General features: G+C 41.0%; 2 protein-coding genes and 1 long non-coding RNA gene across 5 annotated transcripts; 2 read left to right on the forward strand and 1 right to left on the reverse strand.

Moving 5' to 3' along the window:
* The first annotated feature begins 92 nt into the window (after positions 1 to 92).
* Positions 93 to 8,352, forward strand: znf410 (zinc finger protein 410). 2 transcript variants are annotated; one of them, XM_024291150.2, is made up of 12 exons: positions 99 to 348; positions 484 to 563; positions 643 to 694; positions 777 to 906; positions 2,744 to 2,923; positions 3,268 to 3,489; positions 5,482 to 5,641; positions 5,710 to 5,891; positions 7,036 to 7,125; positions 7,201 to 7,320; positions 7,607 to 7,726; positions 7,865 to 8,352. In XM_024291150.2, exons 3-12 carry the CDS (start codon positions 662 to 664, stop codon positions 7,963 to 7,965), a joined length of 1,338 nt encoding a protein of 445 aa, XP_024146918.1. In that variant the 5' UTR covers positions 99 to 348; positions 484 to 563; positions 643 to 661; the 3' UTR covers positions 7,966 to 8,352. The 2 variants fall into 2 exon arrangements, with proteins under 2 accessions (XP_036066443.1, XP_024146918.1); XM_036210550.1 differs by lacking the exons at positions 7,607 to 7,726; positions 7,865 to 8,352 and adding an exon at positions 7,429 to 7,600 and having other exon boundaries at positions 93 to 348; positions 7,201 to 7,357.
* On the forward strand, positions 3,500 to 4,687 carry LOC118598161. Its single transcript, XR_004947277.1, has 2 exons — positions 3,500 to 3,610; positions 3,704 to 4,687. It is a non-coding gene; the product is annotated as an uncharacterized LOC118598161 (long non-coding RNA).
* Positions 8,023 to 16,467, reverse strand: entpd5b (ectonucleoside triphosphate diphosphohydrolase 5b). Of its 2 annotated transcripts, none has more exons than XM_036210551.1 (14): positions 15,870 to 16,467; positions 13,248 to 13,480; positions 13,097 to 13,176; positions 12,888 to 13,031; positions 11,895 to 11,970; positions 11,567 to 11,602; positions 11,386 to 11,474; positions 11,235 to 11,317; positions 9,769 to 9,830; positions 9,593 to 9,694; positions 9,379 to 9,522; positions 9,257 to 9,313; positions 9,074 to 9,189; positions 8,023 to 8,444 (listed from the first exon to the last, which is right to left on the reverse strand). In XM_036210551.1, the coding sequence occupies exons 2-14, from the start codon at positions 13,468 to 13,470 to the stop codon at positions 8,361 to 8,363; spliced, it is 1,296 nt and encodes a 431-aa protein (XP_036066444.1). In that variant the 5' UTR covers positions 13,471 to 13,480; positions 15,870 to 16,467; the 3' UTR covers positions 8,023 to 8,360. The 2 variants fall into 2 exon arrangements, with proteins under 2 accessions (XP_036066444.1, XP_024146919.1); XM_024291151.2 differs by having other exon boundaries at positions 16,372 to 16,433.
* Positions 16,468 to 17,077: the final 610 nt, after the last annotated feature.

The following is a 17,077-nucleotide window of genomic DNA, read 5'->3' on the forward strand; positions in this document are numbered from 1 at the left end:
CGTGCATGTCCAGTATATGTTTGTGAAAAATAAAATTTGAATTTTGTATGACCGCTAGATGGCGTAGGTGCATCAGCATTTTCGCTTAGCCAAACGCGGAAGCGGTGGAATTTTGACCCAAACAAGATTCCGTATTTCGGAGCTGCTCTGTTTTGGGTCAAGCTAGGTTTCCTCTCACGTTTCTGTGTCGTTTCAGGACATTTTTAAGAGTTTGAGGTCACGTTTTTGATATTTAATGTTCGAAGGAATCATATTGACGTAGAGCTTATCACCAAAGACTAAGTTTTCGTGGAAAACTCGTCTCGGGGGGACTTTAATGTAGCTAACTTTGCTAACAAAGCTAACGAGGTAATCTCTTCTTTTTATCCGCAAACACAATTGTATGTAGTTTTTGACAACTTATTCACCTTTTATGCTTTGTGTGGGATTTAAATTGTGAGTAAAATGTGCAAACTTAAAAGTTTTCCTTTTTATTTTGTTTAGTTGAGATTGTTGTTCGACTCCGAAATGACCGGCAGCTCCTGACCCGCACAGAGCGTCACATTTAGCAGCTCAGACTTAAGGTTTGCTTGCTGTTATCCCAGAATAATTCACTTCCGGCTTTAAGACAATTGAATTGAATCTTTTATTTTCATCCTCTAGGTTTATATCCGGGTGACCCATGCTGTCTGATGAGCTCGACTCCAAACCAGAGGTAGATCTTTGTTTCTATTTTTGTTTCTCACATTCAGGCTGTTCTCTTAAATCCGGATTCTGCTCTGGATCTCCCACTGCAGCTGCTGGTGCAGTTTGTCCAGAACGCCTCCATCCGGCTGGTGCAGAGTCTGGAGGAGTCGGAGTCCAAACACTCCTGCCTTCCTCTGGCTCCGGCTGAGAGCTCCCTCTGCGCTCCTCTGGAGCTCACAGGTCAGCATCTTATCATCTAAGGATCTCTTTAAACATCCAACTTAAGAACATCAAGAAATCAAACCAAACAGAATGCTGGTGCTGACGGAACCAGAGTTTTTGTTTCAGGATTTGGGTCATCAGTACAGGACGAACAAAGCAGCACAGAAATTTACATACAAGGATTCTCTGTTCTGGTGAATCCTGGTATAAAAGATCATCCCAGTTTTTAGCTTCACCCTTAAAGTCCCAACAAACACAAAATCCTAAGTTTGGTACATTTTAGACTCTGAGTGAATTCATAAAACATAATCTTTTTGGATCTGTTTAATCTTCTGTTCAGATCCCGTTCAGACCAACGTCTCCCTCACAAAACTTTCTAGAAAAGCTACAATCAAAGAAAATACAAGTTTAGTCATTAAAACAATTGAAATCAGAACATTTTATTACTGAACAGATTTAAAAATGTTAGATAAGATTTCGTTTTATTTGTATTTTATTGTCTTTGTGTTGTCTTTTTATGTGTAGTTTTCCTCGTAAAATACGTTTTATTTCTTCAGCATCATCAATCTGTTAAGAAGCTGTAGATAGAAATTAACCTTTTAGTAAAAATCTGGCAGATTTACTTTTGTTTTTAAATGTTAATATAAAATGTCTCTTTTGTATGAATTAATGTTCTTTTAAAAACAACCAAAATTAAAAGAGCAATCTCTTTGGAGCCTCAATAAAAATAATAAAATAAAATCTGCAACTTGTAAACCAGTGAGTCAATTATTACCAAAAACTGCTCGTTTGAATTGTTTTCTAATAAACAACAATATTCTAACTTATGACTTTATTTATATATTTACTGATTTAATATTTGTGACTATTAGTGGAAAATTGTTGTAATAATTGAATAAGTCTGTGCTCATCACACAACACATGAACACAACTTAAGTCCACGTCTTCATGACAGGAAAAGATCTGTAAGGAAAAGTGAAAATTTTAGTTATTTTTGTCCCTAAAATCAAAGCTTAAATGGAAAAAATAGACAAATTTTATATCAGATTTAAAAAAAAAAATCTGAACTTTTTGTTGGGAATTCCAAACTTTTATCCCAACTAAAGAAAAACGTGTTTGCCTTGAAATAGTGATAAATGGTTAAATCATAACACATCAGTCAAGCTAGTCTGCAGTTCTAGAGTGATTTAATTAACAGATGTGATGACATTTATTTTGAAAAGTCAAGAGGAAGTCAAATAAACCTGTTTGTGTTTGAGATTCTAAATCTTTCAGCATCAATCAGACTTAACAACCAAACTTGAAATATTTTCATTAAAAAATGTAAGTCAAGGACACAAAAATACTAAAACTCAATCCTTTATCCCTAACAGAACACCAACAATCTAACAGATTTGGAAGTGAATTAGTGAGGCGGTAAAACCCAAACTCTTCTCTCAAAAAGCTGCAGAAACATCGTTGAAATAATGCAGCTGATTTAGCCTCCCTGAAAGGAAATGTATGGTGTTTTTGGCTAAATATTTTATGTTATGAATAAAACAGCCAAAAGAAAAACTCCTGAAATAATAGATGCTGAAAAGATAAAAGGTTCGGTGAGATGCAGAGATTACAGAAAGAAAAGTTCAACAGATTCACTTGTAAATAGAAATAATCTTTATTCATCTTGAAGGAAATTCAATAGTTCTTTAGTCAACAACGTGCGCACATTAAATACATGATTAAAAATACAATCAGAAATAAAAATGCAACCAGTGAAGGTCTCATCCTGAGGCGTGAACAGGGTCCTCTCCTCTCCCACCTCCTCCCTGGGGGGCAGCTGCAGCCCCTCCTCAGACCGCATCTGTATTCCCCTCAGATGGAGGTCTAGGCCACGAGTCTGGCCCCCCCGCCTCCCTCTCGGGGTTCGGATGCCAGTCCGAGCCAAGCACGCTGGTCGTCCACTCTCAGCCCCGCACCTCGCCCAGCCCCCCAGCCATCCTCCACGACTTACAGCAGCCCGACGGCAGCTCCTACGTCCTGCTGAACCTCGCCAAAGGTGAGTCTTCTGGTGAGCAGAACACCGCCTCGGTTCTGTGACTGTTTAGGGTTCCAAACAGAGTCGGCGGCTTCAGTGTTTGAGGCTTTCCAGCAGAATCTCGGCGCATTTGTGGAGCTGAGACGTTAAAGTGGAAACCCCACAACCGTTCTGGCTGGAAGACAGGATCCTTGGCAGGCAGGGTGTCTCGGTTCATCAGCTCTTGGCAGGATAGTCAGAAACTCGTTTGGGTCTGGACGCCTTTGGGGCGGGACGATCAGAGCCAGAAGACAGAGGAGCGTAGGTGTTGGTTCCAAAGCGTTTCTTCTTGTTAAACTCCTGCTGATTTCCCACTCCCCTCTCAGGCATCACAGCCTCCTCGGAGTCGCTGCTCTTCACCACAGAAGGAGGCGATGAGGACGAAGACGAGGGGGTCTCCTCGGGGGACTACGGCGTGGACGGCAGCGCTCCCTGGTATCTGCGGGTGCAGGAGCTGGCGCACGACAGCCTGATCGCCGCCACGCGCGCACAACTGGCGAAAGACGCCAGAGCGAGCCAGGACAGCAGAGCCGCAGGCGTCGGTAACGGTGAGCGAACCCCTTCAAAGAGGACGGGAGGAGGGGGCGGGGCTCCCGCGGTGAGAGATGAAAAGCTGGAAGGCCGACGTGTTCTGGGAAGATCTACTTAATCAGACATTAAAGAAATGAGGTCAGCGAGGAGATGAAAACGGCGTTTAATGAGCCGTGACTCCGTCATCAAAACACTCTCCATCAAAATGAATTAGTACTTTTGTCTCAGCAGACTTGTGGCTCTAGCAGCAAACCTGCTTTAGCTGTAAATACCACCGCGTTTGCAGTCATCGATCCGGATGTTTGGTGAAAGGTCAGGGATCATTGGATTCACGGTTGGTAACGAGCAGACACAGGAGGAGGACAGTCAGGAATACAGATGCTGCTGATGCTCGGTCCACCTGCCGTCACGTTGTCTGTTTATTTACAGACCCGCGCTCCTCTTATCTCGGCCGCTTTGATCTGAAACGGGCGTGAACTTCCAGCGCTAAACTGCTAACCAGGAGGCGTCGGCGCCAACCAGCTCGCGTTTCCTCTGCAGGCTGCTTCACTTCCAGAACTCATTTCTCCCTGACAGTTCAGGCGCCGCTGACGCCTCCTGGCTACGTTTCTGATCTCTGCGCGAGTCCTGAGTGGAAATGCAGCCGAAGGTTTGGAAAGGCGTGTTGGAGGAGGCGCCCTGTCCTGATGATTTAGGGCCGATTGAAGGCGTTTGATCCTCATAACAGTTTAAATTTAAAGAGGAAGACATGTTTTACAGTTTATGATGTTTAAATTAATAACAACATTTTGATTTTTGTGAGTTTTGTCCTCAGGTAAAACTCACAAAAATCAACAGTCAAAATTAAATTAAAGCTACCCATCTCCCGCCCTCGTTCGACCTGGTCAGTGTAAATTCAGGAAAACCCCTTTTTTCAAAATGGTGGCTTTTTTGTTAGTAGCAACCATTTATTTTTTTCATCGTCAGGGGCTGACGAGCAGATCTACGTAATGTTTAGAAGAATTAACAAAAGTAAATTTTTCTGTTTCCTTAGCAGCGGGGGATTTTTGTTAGCCACTCCCACAATCCTACTATATTGTTTTGTTCAGTTGGAGACGATGATTCACATATTACATTTTCAACATTTTCTTGTAAAAAAAAAAGAAACAATGCGTGAGCTACACGCCATTTTTGTAAACTTTCCACGCAAACGCCACTAAAAATCTACAAACTTTAGAAAATAAAATATATTTTTCTTCCCTATGACACAATTAGGAAGCAATAGATGGAAATCTTTTGGAGGAGTTTACATTTGTAGAAGGTACTAAAGGTTTCTTTAGTTTCAAGATGGCGGCCTTTTACGGAGGTCAAAGGTCAACAGAGCTTGTGCAGAATTAACCTGGCGAGGTGGACCAAAGTTTTTAATTTTCTTTTTCCATATTTTTGCAAAAATGTGAAAATGACCAGTTTTCAGACTTTTCCCATAAATAGCCACCGAGCTGTAGGTCCTGTGGCCATCCCATAATAATTTAAAAACTAGATCCAGGCTTAAATTTAGGCTTTTTTTTACAAGGACCATCATTTAATAGTTATTACTGAATCTATTTTAAGGTTTTTTTCTTTAATGGATCATCATCTGCAGAATCTCCGCCTCACTTTATGGGATGTTTGTTTACTTTCAGTCGTCAGAGTTCAGTTCTAGAAGGAGTTGGCGTTTTCGTGACATCTTTAGGAACAGACGTTTGTAGAGAAACTATTTTTAATTTGCAAATAAAGAGTTCAGACTAGAGTTAAACTGCAGCGAGGGCGGGGCCGCCGCTCCGGCACACGAGCCGGCTGGCGGCGGTTGGCGGCGGTGGAAGTGGGGAGCCGTCGGGGTTCAAAGGCGGTGATTGCATTCAGCTCTGGATTGTTTTCTCCTTCCTGCAGCCCGGAGTCTCTGATTTTATAGCATCAGCCTCCAGAGGCTGGCCACCTCGCGCTCTCTGATTGATTACCGCACAAACCCCGCTCCCTTTCCCGTTACCTAGGTGACCACACACACAGTTTGCTGGCAGACGGGGACAAGCAGGAGGCGGCGTCTCGAACCAGCCGCCCCCTCAGCAAGCAGATCCTGCGCTGCTCGTTTGAGGGCTGCTGCAGGACGTTCACCTGGCCGGCTCACCTCAAGTACCACCTGAAAACACACAGGTGACCCTCCGTCACAGTTGAAGTCTCTGCACAGTCAGAGGGGAGACGTGACCTGTGGGCCGTTGCAGGAACGACCGCATGTTCCGGTGCAGCGCCGAGGGCTGCGGGAAGAGCTTCTACGTGCTGCAGAGGCTGCAGGTCCACATGAGGACCCACAACGGAGAGAAGCCCTTCATCTGCAAAGAGAAGAACTGCGGGAAGAAGTTCACCACGGCGGGGAACCTGAAGAACCACAGACGCATACACACAGGTGAAGGAAGGGGAGGTGGCTCCGCCTCCTGCTGCAAAGGAGGCCGGAGATCTGAGGAGTCAGCACAGCTGAATTCAAAATTCTGTGATATATTTATAAGAAAAAAAAAAAAATCAAAATGGTGACATTTCCTTAGGTTTATCTCCATAGCAACCATTGATTTTTTTGGTCTGGTGGTGACGAACAGATTTATGTCATTTTTAGAAGAATTTGTAAAAGTAGATTTTTGGATTTCCTTAAAAACAGAAGTTTTTTGTTAACCACGCCCACATTCCTAACATAGTCATTAATATGTTAAATTGTTACGTTCAGTTTGAGCCAGCGATTCATATATTACATTTTCACAATAGCAAAAAAAGGCAGCAGGAAAACTCCACTTTAGAGAGAATGTCATGTAGAGGTCATTCAAAAAAATTTAGTTTTTTTAATTTATTTTTTCTTGATCCCCATTAGTTGCAACCAAACTGTTACAACTATTCTTCCTGGGGTCCAGATATTTACTACAAACCTTTTACATTAATAGATGTATATAAAACTATTAAGAAATATTTAAAATAAAGTACAAAACTTTTAATTTTAAAATGTAACATTCTAATAAAAGTTGTACTATATAAATATCTACAAACCACTTTTATGTAATATTTTATATTGTATAGAAATGAGCCGGTATTTATTTCTAGATTACCTGTTATCGTCTCAAACGAGGTTGGAGGCTCCGCCTCTGTCGTTACCTTCAGTGTTTCCTCTTCCGCCCGGTAAAAAGAATCGTCTTCCTCGTCATCTGACGTCCGTCACGTTTATTGTTTATTGGCGACTCCACGTTCTTCTGGTTGATGTACAAAAACACTCGCAGAAACTCACAGAAATCTAAAAAATTACCAGTCGCTTTTTTGTGAAATAAATGTCGCACATTTTTGGACATTGAAGATTTTAGGACTTTGTGAATATGTCGACCAAAAAAATTTTAAAATCCTTTTGAATCTTTGCAGCATATTTTGAATGAAAACTATATTAATGGTGTTATTCTTAGATCACTGAAAACAGCCAACAAAGTTCGTCAACTTCCTCAACCTGATTGTTGTTTGACGGTAGATGAATACAAGTTTATTTGAAAGTAAACTTTGTTTTTCTGGTGTTTCTGCAGGAGAGAAGCCGTTTCTGTGCGAGACGGACGGATGTGGGCGGTCCTTCGCGGAGTACTCCAGCCTCAGAAAACACATGCTGGTGCATTCTGGTAAGTGGCGGCGCACTCACGCCTGCGCCGCCACGCTCCCTCAGGTTTGTTTAGCCCTTTGTGTCCCTCCTCCAGGTGAGAAGCCTCACCTGTGCGGGATCTGCGGGAAGACCTTCTCGCAGTCGGGAAGCAGAAACGTCCACATGAGGAAACGGCACGGAGAGGAGGGGCTCGGCGGCGACGGCAGAGAAACAGGTGATTGTCTCAGTCTGACACCTGCAGAGGAGCTCAGGTGAGAAGGTTCTGGTTCTTCCTGGAAGATCAGAAGCATCTCCAACAGGTTCTGATTACCTTCCTGATCAGTTTGAAAGCGAGGCTGATCTGTCGCAGCTGGAAAGCTGTCGGAGCGCCGATCAGAAGCTTCATTCGGGCCAGCATCCCCAAAGGGGGGCGTGTCTTTTCAAGTCTGATGTGGGTTTGTGTTGACACAACAGCCTCCTGTCTGCATTAGAGGCGCTCACGTCTGGTTTGAAACCGGCAGGAGAGGCTCTGACACAAAGCAGCCTGCTGGAGGCAGACGGTGAGAATGGAGGTGGGATGGTCGCCATGACGACGCCGGTGGAAGCGATGAGTCTTCATCACGCCATGCTGAGATCACCAGGTAGGCATTTTTGAAACACAACAGGCAGTGTGGCGAGTTATCGACCCCGCCAGTGAAGTTTACTGGAGTTTTCCAGCTTGGCGGCCAAGCGGTGGAGCGTCTGTCAAACGTAGATGTTTGATTCTGCTCCTCCTGCAGGTTCTGCAGACTCGGTGGTGGTCCTCTCGCAGCCGCACGAGCTGGTGACGATGACCGCCGAGGGACACGCTTACGGCGAGGATGTGGTCGCTCTGCTGTAGCCCCGCCCCCATTAACCCCGCTGCAGAGCTGGATGGACTCCGTTTTAAAAACATCTGTACATATTTGTGCTTTTATTTTGGCAAGTTTGTACAAAAACACTTCGTTTTTCCTGGTTTTGGGAAAAACTTCCAAAGAAAAACTGAAGACTGGTTTGAGAGAAGTGACCGCCGCTGATGAATTATTGTAGGAAACCTCAGTCAACATGAACTGTACCAGACACACTTACTGTACATAGATTCTACCAATACTTGACATTAAAAACTGCCATTTTTGTGTATAAATACTATAAATAACTTTAGTTCAGCCTCCAGTGCTGCAGATAAATATAACAACCTCAGAAAAATGCTCTGGTTGTGTGAAAGACTCATTAAAGAAATCATGACTCAGCATCTTCTCAGTGGATCCTCAGCTTGAGGAAACGGTCCAGAGTCGCCCCGAGAGCCCAGCTGGCCTCCACCTTATTCACCTTCTTGGTCAACTGGGGAGGAGAAGAACTTCAAATTAATGAGCTTTCCCAAGATTCTGTCTAACTGAATAAAAAATTGAGATGTTCAATGAGCTTTCACAGCTGACTGAAGAACGGATCTGTCTTAGTAAACTCTGAAATTTCCTCAAAAATCAAACTAGGAAGGAAAAGAAAACAACAAAAATTGAAAGTCTCGATTTGTGGGGTACATTTTAAGAGGGTACTAAGATTTGTTTTTCAGTCAGCTATGAAAGCTCATCGAACATCTGAATTTTTTTTCTTCAGCTGGACAGAATCCTGTGAAAGCTCATTGATTCAACACCTCAAAAAACAACAAAATTCTGATTTTAAAGCGTTAAAAGGCAGGAAACTAAAAGACAGACGTTTGGTTAAAAATAAGTTTTGGTTTATTTGGGAAAAATTTCTTGACTGGAAGTAAAATAAAACTGTCATGAACTAAAACAGTTTTAGTCTTCCTCTACAAGCGATCAGAAAACGGCGCCTGCGACAGAGCAGCTGACGAAACATTTGGTAATTTATCTTCATTTATCCTTTGATCTATCGTAACTCTCCAAACATTTATGTAATTCCAACGGATTCAGAGTTCCTGTCACCGGCTCAGATGTTGGGCGGAGCCTCACCTGCAGGACGGCGCTCTCCTTGAATCCGAAGCCGTCCTTCAGCAGACAGGTGATGTAGGTCAGGTCCATGCAGAGGAAGGGGCTGCTGGGGGGGCTCTTGGTCATGCTGCTGCAGACTGAGGAGAAGAACAGACGTCCGTCAGGTGGGATTTCCTCTGGGATGTGGAGGTCTTCCCATCTCACCCTCTTTGGCTCTCTTCCGGAAGTCTCGGACCTGCACCGCCCCTCCTTTCACGCCGTCTGCAGCGAAGATGAATCGTTTGAACAGTAATAACTCGTCAAATCATCGTAAGAGCCTCACTAACCGATGAGGCCGGCGTCCACGGCTCTGTCGAAGTAATAGGAGAACGCGTAGAAAGCGTTGCTGTTCTCCAGCTGGTCCGGCTGGTGGATGATCCCCTTCACCACCTTCAGGACTTCCTGATAACACGGCTTGTATCCTTCTTGACCTGAAGGGGGAACGGCTTTGAATAAGTTCTTTTTTTTCCTTAAAAAACGAACAGATTCGGAGGATCTTACCGTCCGGATCTCCGCTCACTTGGTAGGTCAGCCCTCCGAAGCTCCATTCACCCCTGAACTTACTGGGCAGGCAGGAGCTCCGGAAAACGCGCCATTCCAGCTCTGGGAACACAGACGGGAATCGGGTCATGTACCGGAACGTCTGATCCGTACGAAGACGGGTGGTAGCGTCCTACCGTCTGTGGACAGAGCGCCCAGCGTGGAGAGTCGCGCCGCCATGATTCCGCTTCCAAGATAACTGGACAAAAAAAGTCAATTTTCAGCATCGGAAGAATGAAAAGTCATGAAGACGAGAACGTCTCCACCTTTCAGATGAGAATAACCGTGAGTCACGGAGTCGTGAAGCCTCATCTTTACGGTGAAGCTGTGATCACCATTAAATGTCCAAAAGTCGCTCACCTCCCCCGCCCTGATGAGCTACAGAAGCCTCTGACTCCTCCCCCTCCTCTGCAGGGGTGGAGCTACAAGTGAGTTTTCAAAATGGTGGCTTTTCTGTTGGTTTATCCCCATAGCAACCATTTAATTATTTGGTTGTTTGGTTGTAACAAAAAAAACTGTGTCGTTTTTAGAAGAATCAGCTAAAGTAAAATTTTGGATTTTTTTGACAACAGAGTTTTGTTTTTTTGTTAACCACGCCCAAATTCCGTTCCGCTTGGACCAATGATCCATGTATTAGATTTTCACAATATTCTTGTTAAGAAAATAATGTGCGAGCGACAGGGAAAAACCGCCACATTTGCGAGCTTGTCACACTAATACCATGAAGTTTTTGGAGTTTTTTTCCCCCAGTTTCCCAATGATACTTGAGAATTTAGCAGGTAATAGATCAAAATCCTTTTTAGGGGTTTACATTCATAGAAAGGTAATTTTTGGAATAATCTAAGATGGCAGCCTCTTCCTGAGGTCAAAGGTCAAAAGGTCTTTCCATATTGTGCGAAAATAACTTTGTTACAAGAAGGTTTTGTTACCATCCCATAATAGTTTTAAGAACAGGAGTGGACTAAACAGATTGTCACAAAAGACAGCAAAATTCCAGCTTTTATTTTGGAAGTCCACTTCTGCTCAACAGGAAGTTTTGTTTTCATATTAGTTAAGTAGTGAAATCTTTAGCTCTAAATATTTCAATATTTAGTTTGTAAATTAAAAATATAATTAAAAAAATATTCAACTTTAAATTTAATATTTAGCTTGATAACTAAATATTTATTTTTGGACTGTTAACATTAACTCAAATAATCAATATTTAATATTTAACATTTTTTAACTCTAATTAATTACAGCTGGTGAAGCAACAGTCCTTCGTTTTGCTTTTAATTAATTCCCGCTAATTTATTTATAAATACATGAATTAATAGGTGAAAATATATAATTTTTCTCCTAAAATCCAAAGTATTGCCGTTAATATTTGACTGTAGCTTTATGAACTATACATTTCTATCCACTGTGATGTCATCACTTTGTGGGCGGGGTCCAAACTAATAAATTCATGATCACCAGGTACTAAGAATGCGGCTATTCTGGAGAGTTTGTATCATGTGTGGGTGACTTCAAAAGGAGGAGGAGTCATGCTGTTACAACATGGACTGCAGTTCTCGGCCATAATAATATTTAGCATTGCAGTTACAATACAGACCATAATTACCTGTGGGAGTAAAGCTCAAATGTGGTGTTCAGAAAGTCCAACCTGGCAACATGATCTGCAGCCGGAGCGTTTTCAATGGTCTTCTGCAGGAGAACGACTCAAGTTAGAACGGATCTAAACTCCAGATGTTTGTAGAAACTGAGAGGCTGACCCTGACGGTGGGCAGGAAGGTGATCTGGGTGGATCCTCCTCCCAGATCCAGGATCCCCACCGTTTTCTGGGTCTGTGGTTTCAGATGACCTAAAACAAATCATATTTAACGGAGCAGCGAGGAGGTCGTTTGTTCACCTCCTCCAGGAGTCAGAGAGATCACGGAGTGGACGTGGACTCACCTGTCAGGAAGTTCAGAGACACCCAGGCCAGGATCCCTGCAGACCAAGACGCAGAGGTCACTGGAAAAGGCTAAATCCTTCACGCCGCAGCACGCCAGACGTAACATTTGTCACCAGATAATTACCGGCTTTTAGGCAGAAAATGACTCTGCGGTGCAAAGCCTTCATTATTTTAGGTGTCGGCATAAAAAAACACGGTAATCTGCAGCAATTGAGTTAAACGCCTTCATTAAGTGGAGGTCTGCACAGAAACGCCGTTGTTCTGGCTTTGACCTCAGCGCGGTCTGCTAAATACTGCTCCTGAACGTTACGCCGACGGCGGCGGTACCTTCGTCTGTGCCGTTCATGATGCTCACGGCGTCGTCCGGGACGAGAAACGGAGATTCATCAAAGACCAGCTGGACCTGGAACAGAACGAAAGAGAGCGTGATGCAGAAAGGCGCCCCCTACAGGTGGATCGATGGATTGTATCGTCCTGTATGGTGGGCTTTTTGTGCCAACATATTGCAAACAGAAGTCAGTTTTTGGATCAAAATGTTCTAAATTGCAAACAAAATAAAGTGTTCAGAATAAAAATTCATATTTTGCAAATAAAAATGTTTAATATTTGCTTTCCAATTTTTTTATTGCTTTGAAAAATATGTTTGCGATTGCAAACTTTGTTTTTACTTTCAAAAAATATTTTTGTATTTGCAAACTTTTTTTTGTTTTTAAAACATTTTACTATTTCCAGACTTATTTTTGTTTTCAAGAAATATTTTTGCTTTGCAATCTTTATTTTTTTGTTTTCAAAAAACATTTTAGTGATTGGAATTTTTTTTTCTGCTTTTAAATATTTTTGCAATTTCAAATTTTTCTTTTTTGCTTTTCAAGAAATATTTTCACATTTGCATACCTTTTTTGTGCCTTAAAAAATATTGTTGCGATTGCAAACTTTTTTTTTTACTTAAAAAACGATTTTTGCATTTCCAAACTTATTTTTGCTTTCAAGAAATATTTTTGCTTTTGCAAAAAATTTTTTGGCTTTCAAAAAGTATTTTTACATCTCGAAACTTGTTCTGATTTCAAAAAATATTTTTGAAGAGAAAAAAAGTTTGCAAATGTTAAAATATTTTGAAAACCCCAAAAAAGTTTTTGCAAGTAAAAGTTAAATATTTTCACTTGCAAATTAGGAATTTTTACTCTCAACAAATTACATTTTGTTCGCACTTTAGAAGATTTTGATCTCAAAACTGTGACTTTTGCTTGGAATATGGTGGCACGAATATCCCTCCATACTCCTGAAGTCTACATCCTAAAGTGTGTTTGGACCGGAACCGACCTGGTCCAGGAGAGCCTGCGCTCTGTCTGCAGGCAGCAGCCGCAGTCCCGCCGTGGCTCGGAGGACCAGAGGAGTCCTCTTCCAGTCCAGGCGCGGCACCGTCTTCTTGGCCACTTTCAGCAGCATCCGGACCGTGTGTCCGGCCTGGAGGAACACCCCGTGGTTCAGAACCGGGCCGCTCCAATCCAGCTTCATCACCACAAACTCACCATTTCAGGGGTGTCGGCGTATGCTGACAAACCGGGCTTCACCGAGTGGAACATCTCGTTGTCCAGAACCGGCAGCAGCTCTTAAACAGACAGAACTCACGTGAAGAACCTCACACCGGACACAGGTGTGGCAAACTCCGCCCTCTTTTACCTGAGTCCCCCTGGATGAAGGTGTAGACGTGGATGCGCGTCCCCGTGCTCCCGGCGTCGAACATCACGGCGTGGAAGATGCGGCTGTGGTTGGCGGGTCTGCTGAGAGCGGGCAGGATGCTGGACAGATCCAGAAGAGAACTCCCAAACTGGGCTCGGTTCTGGCCCGCAGCGGCCAGCAGGACCAGCAGGAGGAGCGGGGTGGCGGCGGCGGCGGGCTTCATCTCTGCAGCTCTGTAATGTCAAAGAACCCCGGCTCAGGTCGCTGCTCCTCCGTCACGCCGATAATGAACGTTTGGAGGAACTGCTGATGACTGCAGCTGCTGAATATTGTGTCAACTTATTTATGCCTCCATGTTTGGCCCCGCCCCCGTGGCCGGAGCGCAACACGTCCCAAAAAAGCCCCAGCGTTTGCTGAGTCGGCTGGTCAAACGTTTAAGCAAACAGAAACGGGGGCTGAAGCGGTGAGTTCCAGTGCAATCATCTCATGTTCAAACATCCCATAATGTCTCAACGTGTCACGCCTTTCATGAGTAAACGCTCTGAAGGCGAGCGGAGGAGAAGTTCTCGGAATCAGAGGAATCAGGAAGTAGACTGATCCCAGATTAGATCCAGTGTTTCAGCTGAAGCAGGAGCGATCTGCAGGTTCATTTCTGCTGCATTACAACCCATAAATCCTCACAGCAACTTCCCTCAAAATGAATTAATTTAAGTTTAAAGTGACGCATAAATCTGCACATTTAAAGGGAAATCCATTCAAAGAAATGATAGAAATCCAAAAATTATTCAAACACTCTCTTCTGAACGCTGCTATTGATCTGTTTTTATAGATCAAAGTATGAGAAAAAGTTGTAATTTGGCTTATTAAAAGTGTAAATATTGAATATTTACAAGGAAAAAAACCTTGAACTTAAAAAAGCAGTTTATCTGCTAATAAAAATCATGTTCTTACAACAGAGTATTAGAGTCAATGTAAAAATGAATTAATATATGAGAGTTAAATCGTAAAAAAACAAAAAAAGTCAAAAATTTATTAGAATATATTTGCAAAAGAATAAGAAATAAAGTCATAATTTTACAAGAATAAACCTATAAATTTATCAGAAAAAAGTAAAAAATGTAACAGGAAAAGTTGCAAAAGTATGAGGAAAATTAGATAATTCTATGAGTGTTGTAAAATTACGAAAAAACGTTTAAAAAATTATGAGAATAACATTTTAAAATAATATTTACGAAAATGTTAAATTTACTGGACAAAAATTGTAAAAAGGAATTTGTGAATTGATAAAAAAAAACCCTCAAAATTTTACGAAAATTAAGTAGTAAAATCACGAGAAAAAAGTAAAAAAAATAAGAATAAAGTCTAAAGTATGAGGAAAAAATAAAAGTTGAAATTATTAAAGTAAAACAAATACTAGAATAAGGTTGTAAAAGTGTGAGGGAAAAATTAGTCATTTTAAATAAAAGTTAAAAATAAATATGAGAAAAAGTTTAAAGCATAAATAAAATACGAGAATAAATCGTAAAATGAGAAAAAAGTCAAAATGTATGAGAAAAAAAAATGTAATTTTACAAGAATAAATATGTAAATTCATAAGAAGAAAAATTGTATTTTTTTTAGAGTAAAGTTGTAAAAACATAAGAATATAAAATGGTAAAATTATGAGAGAAATTCATAGATTTATGAGAAGAAACATATACATTTATATGAAAAAAGTCAAATAATGTACGAGAATAAAGTTGTAATTTCATGAGATTTAACCTAAAAAATGATGAGGAAAACAGTCTTAATTTCCAAAGAAAAAAACTCCAAGCTTTTTAAATAAATAAAGTCGTTTGTGTCTCTATTCATATTATGTGTGACTAAATCCAAAGTTTAAGGTTAGTTCAGTTTATCACAGGAATCTGAGCCAGGATGACGGTAAATAAAAACTTGTGGGTGAAGAATTTTCTAAAGAGGTCCAGAGTTTCATGTCAATTCTGTTCAGCGTCTTTATACTTCAAATAAATAATGTAGACTCGCTAAAAGACTATTTTTATGAAACTCAAGTGACTGTTTATCATCTACTCCACTTCTCTCTTGTTAAAAAAACACATTTTTCTCTGTAAGAGACTGAGACATTTCTCCAGAAACCCCATGACCCGTTTAGAGACAATATGATCTATATATATATATATATATAAGATATGAGATGAGGTAAAAAAAAGCTGAAAAGTTTAAAAACTGTATAAGAGAACTGGACAGAGTAAAAAATGACTCACTTCTGGTTCCAAACAAATCAATTCAATTTAGTCGCCATTTTTCGTCATAAGCCGCCGTCTGGAGCCAAACGAGGTTCATGTGCAAGTTTTTGGTGGGAAATCTGAATTTGAATTGTTCTGATCCAGATCTCAGCCTGTGATTATTTCCAGGATTAAATGAATTAACTGCAGACTGAATTCTTAGAAATAAATATATATAAAATACGTAAATCCCATTTCTAAGAACCTTGTAAGAAATACAAATACTCAAAATACATATCCGGAAAATGAGAAATCACAGTAGATAAACTCTTGCTGATGTTTAATTTATAAATAATGTGATTTGATAAACAAAGATCTCCACTTATTGTGAAGGACTCACCAATGTCTCATTTATGGAGTTTCTTAAGCTAAAAGAAATACATTTTAAATCAACAGAAAATCAATTAATGTATAAAAATGAATAAACAAGAAATTATTATATTAGATTATTGTTATTTATTTATATTTCTAATAGTTTCCGGTGACGTCACGGTTGTTGTTTTCTCCATAAAACAGTAGAAATTCAGTTATTTGTCAACTATCTTTGTTTACTTTCATGTCAAACTAACTCGAATGTGTTAAAAGACAAAAACCCAGTCCCGGGCGGTTCGTTTCACTCCAGAACCTGAGCACTGACTCGGGTCAAACGCTGAACAGGGCGGAAGTTAGCCGCTACACATGCTAACCGGGGACTTTTCACGTGTTATCATTAGCTGTGACGTCACGGCGCGAGCTCGCGGCGGCCTCCATACGGAGAGACTCCCGGTTCTTGCCGAACCAGACTGTGCAGAACCGGCCGCTGGCGCGGGAAAAAAAGACCACGAAAAACCGGAGCAGCTCACCATGGTGTTCGACTGCAGGCTCCGCCCACTGATGATGACGTAGCTGGCCACCCCATTGGTCTATTGGACTCACCCCGCCCCCAAGCTTTGAACATCTTTAAAATTAACTAATTTTTAAATAATAGATATATAAACTGAAAACATAATGTAATACAATATTTTAAAATAATAATACAAATAATTTAACAAAACAATTTACTTTGTCTTTTTATAAAATAATTANNGTGTGCAGAACCACAGTGCATGCATGTAACTGTCAGGTAAGTTACTATCGCAGTGCTCACATATGTCTGAGCTTCTGAGACCCATCTCAACGGAATGGAACAATTTTCTAATGTATGTCGTATTTACTTTGAGGTTGATTCCAGGATGTAACACATTACAGATTACTCCGTACTCCTGTTCAAAAGTAATCCTTTAACCGCCATGTTATGTGTTTTTACTTTTTAATCAATATTTTTAAGTTACTTTTGACATAATACCTTATAAATGTAGTAATATTATTAATATAGGGCTATGCAATTTAAACTCCTTCCAGCAAATCCAATGAGAAATCCTTATTTTTACCATGACTACTATTAATCACAAATTTAAAGTGTAGTTATGCATTTATATTTTTTATTATTTCAATATATTTTAGCATTTTATAACTAATGCTGCAACATAAAAATGTTTAGGTGTAAAGTGAATGGGCCGAGACTATTTT

This window comes from Oryzias melastigma, linkage group LG24 (genome assembly GCF_002922805.2).
Source record: "Oryzias melastigma strain HK-1 linkage group LG24, ASM292280v2, whole genome shotgun sequence".
NCBI lineage: Eukaryota > Metazoa > Chordata > Actinopteri > Beloniformes > Adrianichthyidae > Oryzias > Oryzias melastigma.